At 54.2% G+C, this 13,826-nt stretch overlaps 1 protein-coding gene across 1 annotated transcript; it reads left to right on the plus strand.

The window, feature by feature from the left end:
• The first annotated feature begins 744 nt into the window (after positions 1-744).
• wg (Wnt family member 1 wingless) lies at positions 745-11,164 on the plus strand. The gene is made up of 4 exons (XM_069118360.1): positions 745-1,174; positions 4,166-4,428; positions 9,336-9,610; positions 9,696-11,164. Exons 1-4 carry the CDS (start codon positions 981-983, stop codon positions 10,251-10,253), a joined length of 1,290 nt encoding a protein of 429 aa, XP_068974461.1. The 5' UTR covers positions 745-980; the 3' UTR covers positions 10,254-11,164.
• The last annotated feature ends 2,662 nt before the right edge of the window (positions 11,165-13,826 follow it).

The following is a 13,826-nucleotide window of genomic DNA, read 5'->3' on the forward strand; positions in this document are numbered from 1 at the left end:
CGTCGAAGGGTATTGGTTCTCCAAGTCGGTACCGTACCCCCCGAGACCGGGCAAAAGAGAAGGAAACGACGAGTCTCCCCTTGGCGCGTTCTCTCGCGGGTCGACGCTCGTTCGCTCGTTGCTGGCTGCTCGCTTGCACGTAACGCGTTTCGTTCGTTGGTCCTTCGGTTGGTTCGGCGATTCGTTGGTTCGATCGGCCGATCGGTCGATCGATCGCGCGCGCACTCATCACGCGGCAACTCGCCCTCTCGATACGTGATAACACCGAACAAGGACGATCGTCGTTGCTCCGTTTCGCTGCACGCCGCGAGACCGGACGACACGAGACGAGACGGGACGAAAGGAAACGCAACGAGACGCGCAGCAAAACGGAGGAAAAGAAAAGAGGAACGATCGAGTATACGCGACAACGACGCCGACGACGACGAAGGATCGAGACGAACGATTTGAGGGCTACCGGCCTGCTTACCGGTTTTAGCCTGTTCCGACGGAAAACGTCGATGAGGGTTGCCAGGTATCCTTCGGCCTTCTCGTGCCTCTCCCACCACTTCTGATTCGGCGAGAACTCGGCAAGGGTGACACCCACCCCTCGAAAAAAAGCCCTTCGGGGGGTGAGTTTACAGCACTCGACGTCATCTGGCCCGCTCTACCGACTACAGTTGCCCAACGAACGGTCGCTTGTCGGTGTTACGGTCCTTGCGATCGAGCTGCTGCCATTGACAGCTGACCGCTTGTTGTCTACGCTTCGTGCATTCGATCGAGATACCGGCCGCTGTGGACGACTCCCTCCTTCTTTCCGCAACACGGAATACTCCGAATTGTCGTCTTGGACGATGGTTTGAACGTTCGTCGAACGATCATCGACCACGTGCATCTCCGTCTTCATCGAGTGTGTCCACGACGAACGCTTACTATGTGCGCGACGCCGTTCCCGAATATTATCGTGTGATGTTCGCAATACGGTGAGTGAGCATTGGTGCATGGTGTTTCGCCGCTCGACGAAACTCGATCAGAATCGCGATAGGATCTGCGCGCCGCGATTGCATTTGATCGCGAAGAAGAAGAAAAAGAAAATGAGGCTTTGGATGATCATCGGCGCTCTGGCGGTGGCGACACACGCCTCCATCGCCGAAATTACCAGGAACAAAAACCGTGGAAGAGGATCGATGTGGTGGTGAGTAAGAAAAAACTTTGAATATTCGGTGCGTAGAAAGCGGAGAAGGACGACGTGTCGCCGCGCGCATGACAGGATCGACGCGACGGATCGACCTCGACCGCGCCTCTGTCGCGCGATGGTAAAAAGTCAAAAGGGAAAATAGTTTTTCGCGTATTGGTCGATGTAACCTTTGGGGGTTAATTAGGCGGGCCGGCAAGAGCCGTGTTAACACCTGTCTCGCGTCTTTTATCGAGCTAACGGTGGCAGCGACACTCGCGCGCCTTCTTATTAATTCATTAATCATAAGTCTCGGCTCGTTCGTTTCAATCCGCCAATGATTTCTCATAGGTTGAAGCGCGCGCACGTCGCAGGAACAAGAAAACGCTGGATGGATATTAGATAATGGCTAACTTCATTAGCCGGGTAATAAATAACGTTGGCGGTGCACGACTGAGCGAGCGTGCGTGCGTGCGTGGTTGCTCGCTCGCAACCGAAAGAGATAGCCGCGGAAGTATCCGCATAACGATAAAGTGTCGGCGATAAATCAGCCGAGCTCGATTGCTTTTCCAGTCGCGTTGATTTAGCACACCGCCACGCACGTCCGCCGCGACGCGCAAGTAATTATTACCTACGAATTAATTAATCTAATACGACGGTAAATTCGCGTGGACGCGTACGACAACCTGCTTCGAATTTCGCAGTCGAGCGTAATTTATCGCCGGAGACTTGTCGGCGAAAGGCGGATTGACTTTTCGGTCGAATTTACATCTACGAGTCTCGTCGACGTTTCTTCCATAGATATCGTTGGCAGATCGGTAATATATTTGCCGGTAACAGGGTATTACTTATCGCGTTAGCGCACGTTCCCGCTAGCTAGGCGAAACGCGTGACAACGATTCTGGGTGGTCCCGTTCAACCGTTCGACCGCGAGCAGCCGACACGGAGATACGCTGGATCGTTGAAAAATCAGACGATCCGCGGGAGTGAAACAGCCGCGGGCGACGTTAAGTCGGTCGACGGGAAGGAGTGAAAAAGACGTCGCATCGTCGAACGAGAGTCATGACGTCTCAACCTGGTTCGCGACATCGTTCCACATGCGATCGCGATCCCATCGGTCGATATACGTGGTTCGACTCTTGAAAGAAACGAGCGATTTCGAGTCGAGAATTCTTGCAGACGAGAGGAGAATTAATTCAGCGATAATCGCGCGAATTTAATATAGCCTTTTGTCACTGGGAGCGCGTGGCACCGGATCGTTATTAGCCCTGGCCGGTCGATAAATTATTTTCGTGGTGGTGGCGTGTCCGCTGGCAGAAAACACGTGGACAGGCTAGATGGAGAGAAGCGAGGGGGAGAAAGGGCAGAAACCGGGCAGGATCGTTGAGAGTCGTCCCTGAGCTTTCTGCCCGACGTAAATTACAAGCAATAGATATATCCTAACCGGTCCGGAGCGCGGCTTATTTATGGACATCGCTTATCGAATGCATCGTATAAACGTTCCAGTGAGCAAGCGCGCGCTCAAACCGGCGGATTCGTCGCCGCGTTCGTGGCCAACGGATCGAGCGCGGTAAGAATTTCGCGCATCGACGAAAGCAGATTACGGTTGCGGGAACGAAAGCAATGGAAAAAGACGCGAATGCCGACCACGATGACGCCACGCGCTCGGTATCCAGTCTCTCGAGTAATTATCGCGCGTGCTTCGTCCGAGATTCCACCGGATTTCGCTCGAATCCCAGCACCCTGGATGCGATCGGAGCGAACGCGCGCCACTACTTGGACAGAAGAGCGAAAAATCGGTCGAACAGAGCCGGATCGCGTCGAGTGGCCGCCACCACCGGCGTAGCCAGTTCCGGGGTGTTCGCTTTTACGAGCGGTGTATCGCGATACCGTTTATTTACACTCGCTGGCACGGTGTCAACGAGAGATCTCGGTCGCAGCCAGATGGGTTTTCGCGGTATGGTATCGCGCGGTCTAGCTACTCTAGACTGACTGGTAGGCTGTCTCTGCTAGGCGTCAAGTAACTCGTTGACAACGGACCGTCGACGGAAATTCGAACACAACGATCAGCTGTTTATTGTGCGCGGCGACGACAGATCCGATCCCTACCGGCGCGAGCTATTTTTCCAACGCGTTCCATTCTCAACTAGGAAAAATAACCAAGCGTGGCTGCGTCTCGCGCGTAGCGAAACGGCAGCCCCGTGAACGAGCCTCGTCTCCGCCAGTGAAGATTGTTCCCGGCGATTTCGAAAAGGTCCCGATCCCGCCGCGTGCGCGCACGCCAGACGTTTCTCTTAAAGTTTGCACGTTCTTCCCACGAAGGGACGCGGGCAGACCGCTCTCGAGCGTTTTTCTGCGCGACGCTCGATCGATCGAGACGCGAATTCTTTCGCAGCCAGAACTCGCGCGGCAGCTTGATTTATATATACGCGGCTACCGTTGACCGAAACTGTTGAACCAGTTTCGTCTTTCGAACTAATCCTTCTCCGTGCTCCTTCCCCCCTTCCTCCACCCTGTTCTCTTCTTTACGCTGCTTCCCTTTCCGTCTCTCTCCTCCTCTCTCTTCCTCCCGCTCTCCAGCCGCTCTCGATATACCGTTTTTACGCGTAAACCAAATTAGCGTCGAGCGAACGCACGAGAAATATCAATGACGCGCGATCTCGACCGTGAATCGCGGAACGGGCTATTTCGCACGGTTCGCTGTACGCGAGAGCCAAAGTATGTCGCGGTAAAACACCGCGTCCCGCGGTTCCACCGTCATCGTCCGCTGTCAAAACTCTTCGTTAACGCGATCTCTGTTTGGAAGGGTGTCTTTCGTGCGGCGCCTGTCGGTTTCCTAGGCCAGGCCCTGTCCCTCGATCTCGCTCGATCCTTCTCCGATCCACTATCCCGAGCAGAATTCGGTCGAAAGACTCGAGAAGACAGTCTAACACGTCTCTCTCTTTCTCTTTATCGAACGACAAACACGCGCGACCAAACTAAACGAAGCGATTCGTTCGCTTTTCTTCCCAGGGGAATCGCCAAGGCAGGAGAGCCCAACAATTTTTTGCCAATGTCCCCGGCTTCTCTACACATGGATCCCACAGTGTACGCGACCTTGAGGAGAAAGCAGCGCAGACTAGCCAGGGAAAACCCAGGAGTCCTAATGGCCGTGGCTAGGGGTGCGAACCAAGCGATCGCCGAGTGCCAGCATCAGTTTCGCAATCGTCGATGGAACTGTTCGACCAAGAATTTTCTTCGTGGGAAAAACCTCTTCGGCAAGATCGTCGACAGAGGTAAGCACATTTCCTTTCTCTTTGCCGCTACTTTTTCTCTCTCGACCAATCACCGGTTTCGTTAATTACCGCTCGAAAATTATCAGCGGCGCGAGTCTCGCTAATTGGCATCAAAAGATATACGTACCTTCGCTCTTAACGATATTCGCGACCGATCACGAAATTAGCAAACATTTTTACGAGGCTCGAGTCCTTTCTTCTCTCTCTTTCCCCTTCTCGTCTCTCTCTCTCTCTCTCTCTCTCTCCCTCCCTCCCTCTCTCGAGCCGTGGCTACCACTCGGACTAGATTCGAGAAGAATCGAGATTCGCGATAAAACGGCCGCGTCCATATATACATGTATAACGGACCATAAGGTGGACTCGTTCCACGTTCCAAAAAACAGCCCATTGTCCGTGGTCGTCTCCGACAACCGGTATTCCCGATAGAGATTTACAGAAGACAAGGTTTCGAGGAAAGAGACCGAGAAAAAGACGAGCTAGTGGAGAGAAACGGAGAGAGGTTTCTGAAATCGCGGTCGACGAATCTGTGATTTCGTGGCGTGGATTCGCGACCAGCTTATCGCCGCTGCGAGCGACCGCGCTTCGCTCGAAGTCGTCGGACGATCCGATAATCGCGCCGCATCATCGATAGACGGGACGATCGCCGAATAACCTATACAAAGTGGTCGAGTTTCAACGCGGTAATATCGTTAGTCGATCGATTCGTGAAGCACCGTAAAACGCTAACCCTTCAGCCGTGTAATTAAGGTACAAGCGTAATTAGATTACGGTTCGTTAGTTAGTACGCGATTAATTTCATCGTAGCGTAAATCGGTCACAGATACGAGCGGTCGAGTAGCGCGTTTTTTCTATCTCGAATGGAAACGAACGTGTTTCGTCCGGGCGACGGATCAAAGGGTTTTGCCAATCGGCCTGGCAAAACCGCGGACATCGGCTATTTGAAATTCGGCGACGGGAACAGGGGTGGCCGGGACGGCTGGACCGGAAGATTATTCCAAGACGACAGGGTGTCCGCTCGGAGGGTTGTAGCGGAAACCGGTGTGATGGGATAGGGTGAGGATCAGGATCGTGGAGAGGAACGAGGGGATCGAAAGGGGCGTGCCCTTGGTCCGAAGGCTCCGGGCACGTGCCCTCACCGACCAGATGTATGTTTTGCAACCTGATAATGGACCTTCTCGTACCAGTTCTGGCTCCCCTGCGGCTCTTTTAGATCTCGTCGAGGCGATTGTAAGCCGAGCTTTTTCGCTCGGCCCGCTCCCGCCCTATTACGTTCGGTGTCCCCATATGGCCACTTATCGCGCTAGTAAAACCGAAAAAGAAGCACGGGATACAAAATAGCGGAGAGGAAATGGATCGGAGCACAGTAACCCTTGCGCGACGCCACGCATCGACGCGCTCCAATACGTTCCGTGTCTCTGTCGCCTAATCGGAATACGGTCCAACGGGAATCAAATTTCTGAACGTTTTTTGCGAGAATCAAGTTATCCATCGATTCCTGGATGCAGCAAGAAACTGCGCCTCAGCCTTCCACCCTTTACTTCGACTCGATCAGGGAGCACCAGTTTCTCTTTTCGATCGCGATCCGGTCTCTGTCCCTTTTACCCGAGATTAGATCTGCTCGGGGCAGAGATCGCGTTTGCGCCCGCGAGGGGAAACACAGCTTTTCAAGAGTAGATCGTTATCTTTGATCCGTAATGCTCGTGCGTACTCGTCGTATTTAGAGATCGAAGAGGGGATCTAGCGCAGACTGGTCGCCGCGCGACGACCTAAACCGTCGTTTCCGGATTATGCAGGGGGTCGAACGATTACACACGACGCGTGTGCTTTTCTTCTCGTTTTTCATCCCAACTCTTGTTCCTCTTTCTTCTCTTTTAATTCCTCTCGACCGTGAACGAGATCCGTTCGATTCGGTAACGTCCGTTCCTCGAGACTCGAACGGCAGAAATATCCCGCGCGTGTCCAACCCGAAAGAACGCCGCGATACTTTTGGAGGCGTTTGTACTCGATATTATAGCTGGTAGTGAATAGGTTCGCGGCCTGTAATCATTTCGCCGCCAAGAGCCACCTACCGCATCGGTGTCTACCCTCGGTTTCGTTGGTGCTCCTTCTCCGGCCACGGTTCTTCTCTCTCGTTTCCCCTGCGGCGCGCATCGTTCCGAGGTGTCGGCCTCGCGTGGATTCCGAGCCGAGCTCCGTGCTCGTCTAATTGCTCGGTAAACTGCGAATCTCGCGAGGCCTCCGTGCTGGCCTCGCGTTTTCCCTCGATTTCACGGATCTCGCATCGAATTCCGCTCGGGCAGAGAGCAACGCGGAACGAAAACGATCGGAGCGCACGAGCGCGCTCATGAACGACGATGCATCCGGTGCACTTGGCGAACTCGGAGATCGAGATCGAAAGAGACGGAGAGAGAGAGGATGGTGAGGATCGGGAGGCCATTTACAGGGGAAATTCGCGATCGATATCGGAACGGCGTGGCGCGCGAGCGTCGCGTCTTATACGGAGACCCGTCATCGGGTTTTTACGACGGCGTTACGCCGCCATAAATCGCGGCCTATGATGGGCTACATGTGTCGACGGCACGCCACGATTTCTTGCGAAAACGTGAGCCGCGAGCCAATGGGCCCGTTGCCCCTCATCGGTCCTCCGTGATTTTTACATCTTGTTTGCTTCCACGCTTCTCGGTACGAGTTCCCGCGGCAGTTCGCGGCCTATATGGCGATCGCATTTTCGCACCGCTCTCCACCCCCCTCTGTGCCCCCTTCGTCCCCTATCCTCCAGCACTTTTGCATTCAAGCGATGCGAGCTTGTCGATGCAGTTTTTCGAAGATCGACGTTGCTCGTCTCGACCAATCACGCGTTCTTCGCCTCTCCTTCTCTCTCTCTCTCTCTCTCTCCCTCTCTCTATCTACTTATCCATCTATCTATTTATCTATCCATCTGTCTATCTATCTATCCATCTATCTATCTATCTATCTATCTATCTCGATCGTCGTCCGGCTTCCTCCGGATCTTCAAGGCGGTAGCAATAATTTCCGGTGATTTTATCTTTCTGGAATTTCAGCACGGCCGTGGACAACCGTCGTAAAGCCACGTCGCTATGTCACTCGGCTCGATCTCGCGTCGACGCCTTTTTAGTCTTAAGTCGAGAATCTCGGTCCTTCGGATCCTTTCTTGCGCTCGCTTTTTGCAAAACTGCGATCGCGAAACTCGACTCGTCGCCGTGGATTTTCCTCCGGACGGACAGGTACGGAACGACCAGATGCGCAAACGAGCCAAAACTTTCCAGCAATGCGTCCGACTGTTTGCTCTACGGCAAACGAGCCGTTCCTCCACCTTGTTCGTTCTATTTGTACGGGCCGATAAAGCGAACGTCAAACCGTTTATCGCCCGTCGAATGACGAAACCGTGGTCGCACGCTACTCGTCCACGACGACAAACAATGGATCCCTAGGGATTATTCAGAGTCGTGTTTTTCTCTTTTTGCTTCGCCGCGTTTCCCTTCGCCCTTTTCGTTTCTTCTCGAACCGTGTTCTCTTTCGATAACGATTTTTCGCCTGAAAGGCCATTCTCGCGACTCGCCTCGTCACCTTTTATCTCCACCATCGACTATTTGACGATCATAAAATCGTGAAGAAAAAACGGCTACGATAAACGCTCCGAGTATCCCGATGATTTCATCGTCGACAACGCGGCTCGTTCGTACGCGTTCATAACGGAGCGTTTTCGCGAGAAAAACTCCCACCAGCCGTGTAATCCTTTCGTTATGGCAGTCGCAGATGATGAGGAATAATATCCGTAACCGATGAAATTTCGGGGAGACAGGTCGAAGATCCGGCACGGTAACGCGGTGGAACGGCGTAAATCTTGCGTTGCCTCGCCGTCGGCTGTTCCTCGTGTGTTACCTCGAGGCTGGAAAGGAGCGTCGCTCCCGTCGACCACCGTTTTCGCCTCCGGTCTTCGCTTTGGATTCGGGGATTAGGAAAAATCGTTCCTTTCTTTCCACTTCTCTTCCTTACCTCCTTCTATTCTTCCTCTATTTCGGCGTGAAGGCTGCTTTCTGGTTCGCATAGACCGCGTGAACGCGAACGTTGCCTAGTGTCGAGTGACAGTCCGGAGCGGAAAACACTCGTGACGAATTCGGATCTAGCTCTAAAATTTGATGCGCTTGATCATGTTTCCAATACCGGTTTCTTTTCTTCCATTCCGGAACCGTTTAACGTCTTACTTTGTTCGGCCACAGATGCTTCGATCTGGCCATCCTCGAGCATCCTTTTCATCCGGCTTATGCTCTTTACCTCGTTCACGTATCGATACAGCTCGTCGAAGTATCGCGCGATAACTCGGTGTTATCTGCGCGGCGAAAAAAGTGGCAATTGGCGAAACGACTCCTCGGATCGGAGGCAGCTCGCGGTGCCTCGGTCGGCTGGCCGCAAAGGTGCCGCCAGGCACCTGCGCCTTATGCAGATAAGGTCGAGGTGCCTCTCGGGTCAGCCCACTCAGGGTTAAGGTCGCGTTCCCTTTCTTTTTCTCTCTTTCTCTTCCTTCCTCCTCGTCCCGTTCTCGCTCCAGCCGCTCATCTCCGTCCCTGTCTCTCGCTGGAAGACCATGGCGCGTTCTTTTCCCTCAACCACGTCGTCGTGGGTTCCTTCCACACCTGTGCGGAGTGAATCTCGCGCGCGCAGGTAGTCCACGCGAACGGCCAAGGATTGAGACGTTGCCTGACGTCACCGCTCGCCTCCCACGTTCCCGTCCGCCGTCGCAAAAGTTTCGTCCGCTTGATCGGCAGCGCGATTCCTCCCTCCAACGACGCGCTTCCGGCTCGATCGGTGGACACGCGGCAGAACAGCCGAGAAAACGAATGGGAGGAATCGATTCGACGGACATTAACGGTGTCGCGTCGTTACAGGTTGTCGAGAGACCGCCTTCATCTACGCCATCACGAGCGCGGCCGTGACTCACAGCATCGCGAGAGCGTGCAGCGAGGGCAGCATCCAGTCGTGCTCCTGCGACTATACCCACCAATCGCGGCCACCATCCGGCACGCGGGATTGGGAATGGGGTGGCTGTTCGGACAACATCGGCTACGGGTTCAAGTTCTCCCGCGAATTCGTCGACACGGGGGAGCGTGGCCGAAATCTGCGCGAGAAGATGAATCTGCACAACAACGAGGCCGGCAGAGCGGTAAGTCTTTCTCCCGTCTTCCTCTCGCCGAACCAACCAATTTGCTTGCAGACTAGAGAAAAAAATGTCGTTTCGTTTGTCGCAGCACGTGTCGTCGGAGATGCGACAGGAGTGCAAGTGCCACGGCATGTCGGGCTCCTGCACCGTCAAGACCTGCTGGATGAGGCTACCGAATTTTCGCGTGGTCGGGGATAACCTGAAGGATCGGTTCGACGGCGCGTCCAGAGTTATGGTGAGCAACTCGGATCGGGTGCGTGGCAACGGGAACGCGATCGTGAGCAATTCGGCGAGTAATTCTGTGCACGGTCATCGGGAGGGTCTGGGTCGTCGACACCGGTACAACTTTCAGCTGAAGCCGTACAACCCGGAGCACAAGCCACCAGGTCCGAAGGATCTCGTTTACCTGGAGCCCTCGCCGCCGTTCTGCGAGAAGAACCCGAAACTTGGCATTCTCGGCACTCACGGTAGACAGTGCAACGACACGAGTATCGGTGTCGACGGCTGCGACCTGATGTGCTGCGGCAGAGGCTACAAGACGCAAGAGGTGACGGTCGTCGAGAGATGCGCCTGCACGTTCCATTGGTGCTGCGAGGTCAAGTGTCAGCTCTGCAGAATCAAGAAGACGATACACACGTGCCTCTAGGCCTTTCTCTCCCTCCTCAATACTCGGTCCCTTTTCTCCCGAAGAGACTACCTCCTTCCTGGCGAAGGACGTTTCCGTAGTCTCGCGTGGATCGCTGGATCATCGACGTTGTCGAAGAGGTGGTACGGATGATCCTACCGCGAACAACTCTGCGTTCAGTTTCACGCGTTCAGGTTGACCGAGCCGCGCGACGGAGCCTGCAGTTACGAGCGGGTTGCTGCTCCTTGTCTCCCAGTATTACGCGAAACGATCTAAGCCGTATATTTATTACGACGTTCCACGGACGCGTACTAAAGACTGAGACGGCGAGAAGAATTGTTATCGGATCGCGATCGTAATCTTAGCACGTTAGACGTAATAATCGGCGAGTTGTCGTTGCATTGTACATACGATAATCCCTCCTGTTCCCCGTTTCGCTTCCAATCGCTTCGCCACGCGGCATATCTTCTTAATTTTAGGGAGAACGCGGGACCACGAGATTCGTTACACTCGTTATTTATTCCGATCCTTCGGATCGCGTACTTGTATATATGCATAGATCATAGGTATATAAATACACAAATTTATATGCAGATGTATAAATATAGATATATATATATATTTTTTTGAAAATCGCGTTCGTCCAAGTGTCGCGCGAGAAGTCTGTTGTAAATAGTCGACACCGTTGAGACGAAGCCCACGCTCCGCGAGGTGCGAATAAATTATTTTTATACGTCTCTTCCTGTTAACTCCTTACTTTTGGATTCGCGCGGCGCTGTCACGTAGAATTAGAAAAATCATTAGCCCGGTGTTAGACCACCCGACCTCTATCTTCGAGCAAAGAAACGGTTTTTTACGATACTTGTAACGCACAGTAGACTTTTTTACTTGACTCTTTGTAATTTATAAAAATGGAGGTATAAGAAGAGGAAATAAAGACGACTACGAAAGAGTTGAAAGATTTTTCCAGGCGTTATTTTTGTTACGCTGGCCTTTTAAGACGCTTCGTCATCGACGTTCCATCCAACGACGGCGGCGTCTCCGCGGAAACGCTCGTCGTTCGATGGCGTCGCACCACCGCGCGCACCTATCCTCGCGAAATATAGCCAACTGGTTCTCCGGCTGGACGACTTCATAACTCCTCACCGGGCGAATATCGTGGGAGGCCCGTGCCTCCGAGAGGACTGGTTCGACACTCTCCCGCTTCCCTTCCTCACGAACGACCGTTTCCCATCGCGTTCCTTCCTCCTACGTCTCTGCCTTGTTTCGTTTCTCCTTGGCCGCGCGCTGCACGCGATGATAACGAACGAAGGAATCCCGCAGGAATCTTCGTACGGGATAAAAGGATTCTGACCGCATACGAACAGGCATCCGCGCTAATGGTTCCGACACTCCCGCCGCCCCTGCCTCCTCCTGGTCCCTTTCTCTCCGCGACCCGTATCCAGCCTCCTTCGTCGTCTCCGCCGCTCCCGTCCCCGTTCTTTCCTAACGATCGGTATTTCCACTTGTAAGCGCATTCCGAGAGAGTCCGCGCGTCGATCGAGCACGATCGAGAGCTCCGGCGAACGTACGTCGGTCCTCGATCGGCCGATCGATTCGCAAGGACCGCGTGACCCGGCCGTTTTCTCCCGCGAACCGAGTCGCGCGCAACGGTCCGCGATCGTGCGGCAACGCGCACGATGGAATTAGGTGGCACCAGGAAGGGTAGGTTCGCCGCGATACTGAAACAAATTCTTGCCGCGCGAGGGGCTCCCACCATCCCGGCAGACAAGAATCTCGAGCAGCCGGGCCACTTCTCACGGCGGTGCCTTTGATCTCGACCGGCCACCCCCTCGTCTCCATCACGGTCACTCGAGCACCGGCAGCGCGACCGTCTGCCTCGCCAGCCAGCCTTTTTACCCGCTGCTGTGTTGATGCTACTCTCTGTCCCCTGCCCCTCGTTACGCTCCCCGTCCAACATCGTCGTCGTCGACGAAACGGCTCCAAGAAGCCCGAAAACCACCGAGATATACCGGACGCGAAGGTGGATTCATTCGGTTTTACTATTATTACGCATACCGTCACGCGTGCGGCTCGTTCCGGAATCTTCCAAGGATCCTGCTGAACTAAATCTCCCAAGGATCTCTGCGCGACTCTGCCTGCTCGCCGGCAGATGCTCGAGAACCGCGCGTCGATCTCGTTCTCGCGGAACTTTTGGCCGCGTTACGCGTTATCCGGCCGAACTTTGACTTGCTTGGATCGTCGGAGTCGGTCGAAGTCGAAAGGAGGAAGCTACCACGATCGGCGGTATATACCGTTTAACGTGGGGATTCAAGGCCCCGAGAAAAGATGCCGAACGAGCGGATGAACTTCACGGTGTCTCACGGTTTCGCGGGAAGATTCCTCTTCAACGGGAGAGGCTCATTATGCCGGACGAATACGAAATTCGGTCCACGAGGTTGACAATCGAGGGCCCCCGAGAGACACGGGCTCGCGTCACACCGTGTACAGGACCCCATCAGGGATGCCACGCGCGTGTGATCGGCCACGACGCGCCGCGTGCCGTTTCGCCCGCCTTCCTGCACCGATTTTATCATTCCGCCCGGCTTCTCGTAACCCTTGAGGTTTCCTTTCTACCTTCTCACCATTTTTCTCTATCTCTTCGTCCACCGTGGTTTTTTCTCTGCGAGTTTATCTGGTGAGACGGCTCGCGATGGGTCGTTCGTTAATAAAATTACAACGAGAAAAGATCGGTAATTTCGAGCGGCGGAAGAGGAGAAACAAACAGAACGATCCGAGTAAAAAGAGGCCGGCTGAGAGGTTTAAAGTAAACGATTACGAGGACGAAGGTGGAGGAAGGAAACGACGAGAGTGGAGGAATAAAAAGAAAACGGTGGAAGGAGAAAGAGGAGAAGACGAAGAAGTCCGGCGTGCTTCCTGTTGCCCTAATCTTCCACTCCGGCGAGATCTCGTCCTCGGGAGGAATTATTTCCGATAAAAAACGGGCGAGTAAATCAACTAATTTATCGTTTTTGCGATTGGGAAGAAGGTGGTTCGTGAACGCGTTTGCCGGAGCATAGGCTGCCGGAATGGCAGGAATCCCTTTTGGCGGGCCCTGTGGATCTGGTCGTCCTTTCCGAGGGCCATTCGTGGGAAAGAATATCGGCTGACGTTCGGGACCACACGGTCGAATTATCGGTGTTTTGGCGTGTTATAGGACTCGGCCGATACTCTCTCCACCTCTTTTCGTTCCTGTTCCCGTTCGGCCGAATTGGCTCGCGCGAGCGCGCGTCCGCTCGCATACGCCCCTGCCCCCGCGGCCACCGCTGCTCCCTTTGCCGTCTTTGGCCGTCTTCCGCGGAACGAGCAAAGGGAATCTCCTTCGGAATCCACGTCCCTGCCGACTGTGGGAACGAAAGCACGAGATCGCGATTCCCCGTACACCGTGTTCAGACGCGTTCATCGACAACCAGATTCCTATCCTATCTAGCTTTATCTCTCCCTCTGTTCCCCTACCTCTCCCTGTTGCTCGCTACGAGATTCAAGAAGTTGCTCGGTATCGGGCTGGAATTCGCGGGACGCGTACGTTTCGGCCTTCTAGTATCTAGCCTTCTT

The sequence above is a fragment of the Bombus flavifrons genome, chromosome 8 (assembly GCF_040668555.2).
Source record: "Bombus flavifrons isolate JBK064 chromosome 8, iyBomFlav1_principal, whole genome shotgun sequence".
NCBI classification, from domain to species: Eukaryota; Metazoa; Arthropoda; class Insecta; order Hymenoptera; family Apidae; genus Bombus; species Bombus flavifrons.

Bases quoted from the DNA above. Each gene is read 5' to 3' on its own strand.
- wg (XM_069118360.1), top strand. From the start codon at position 981: ATGGTGTTTCGCCGCTCGACGAAACTCGATCAGAATCGCGATAGGATC. The intron at 1,175-4,165 runs GTGAGTAAGAAA...TTTTCTTCCCAG, and splicing joins GGAAGAGGATCGATGTGGTG to GGGAATCGCCAAGGCAGGAG. The intron at 4,429-9,335 runs GTAAGCACATTT...GCGTCGTTACAG, and splicing joins CGGCAAGATCGTCGACAGAG to GTTGTCGAGAGACCGCCTTC.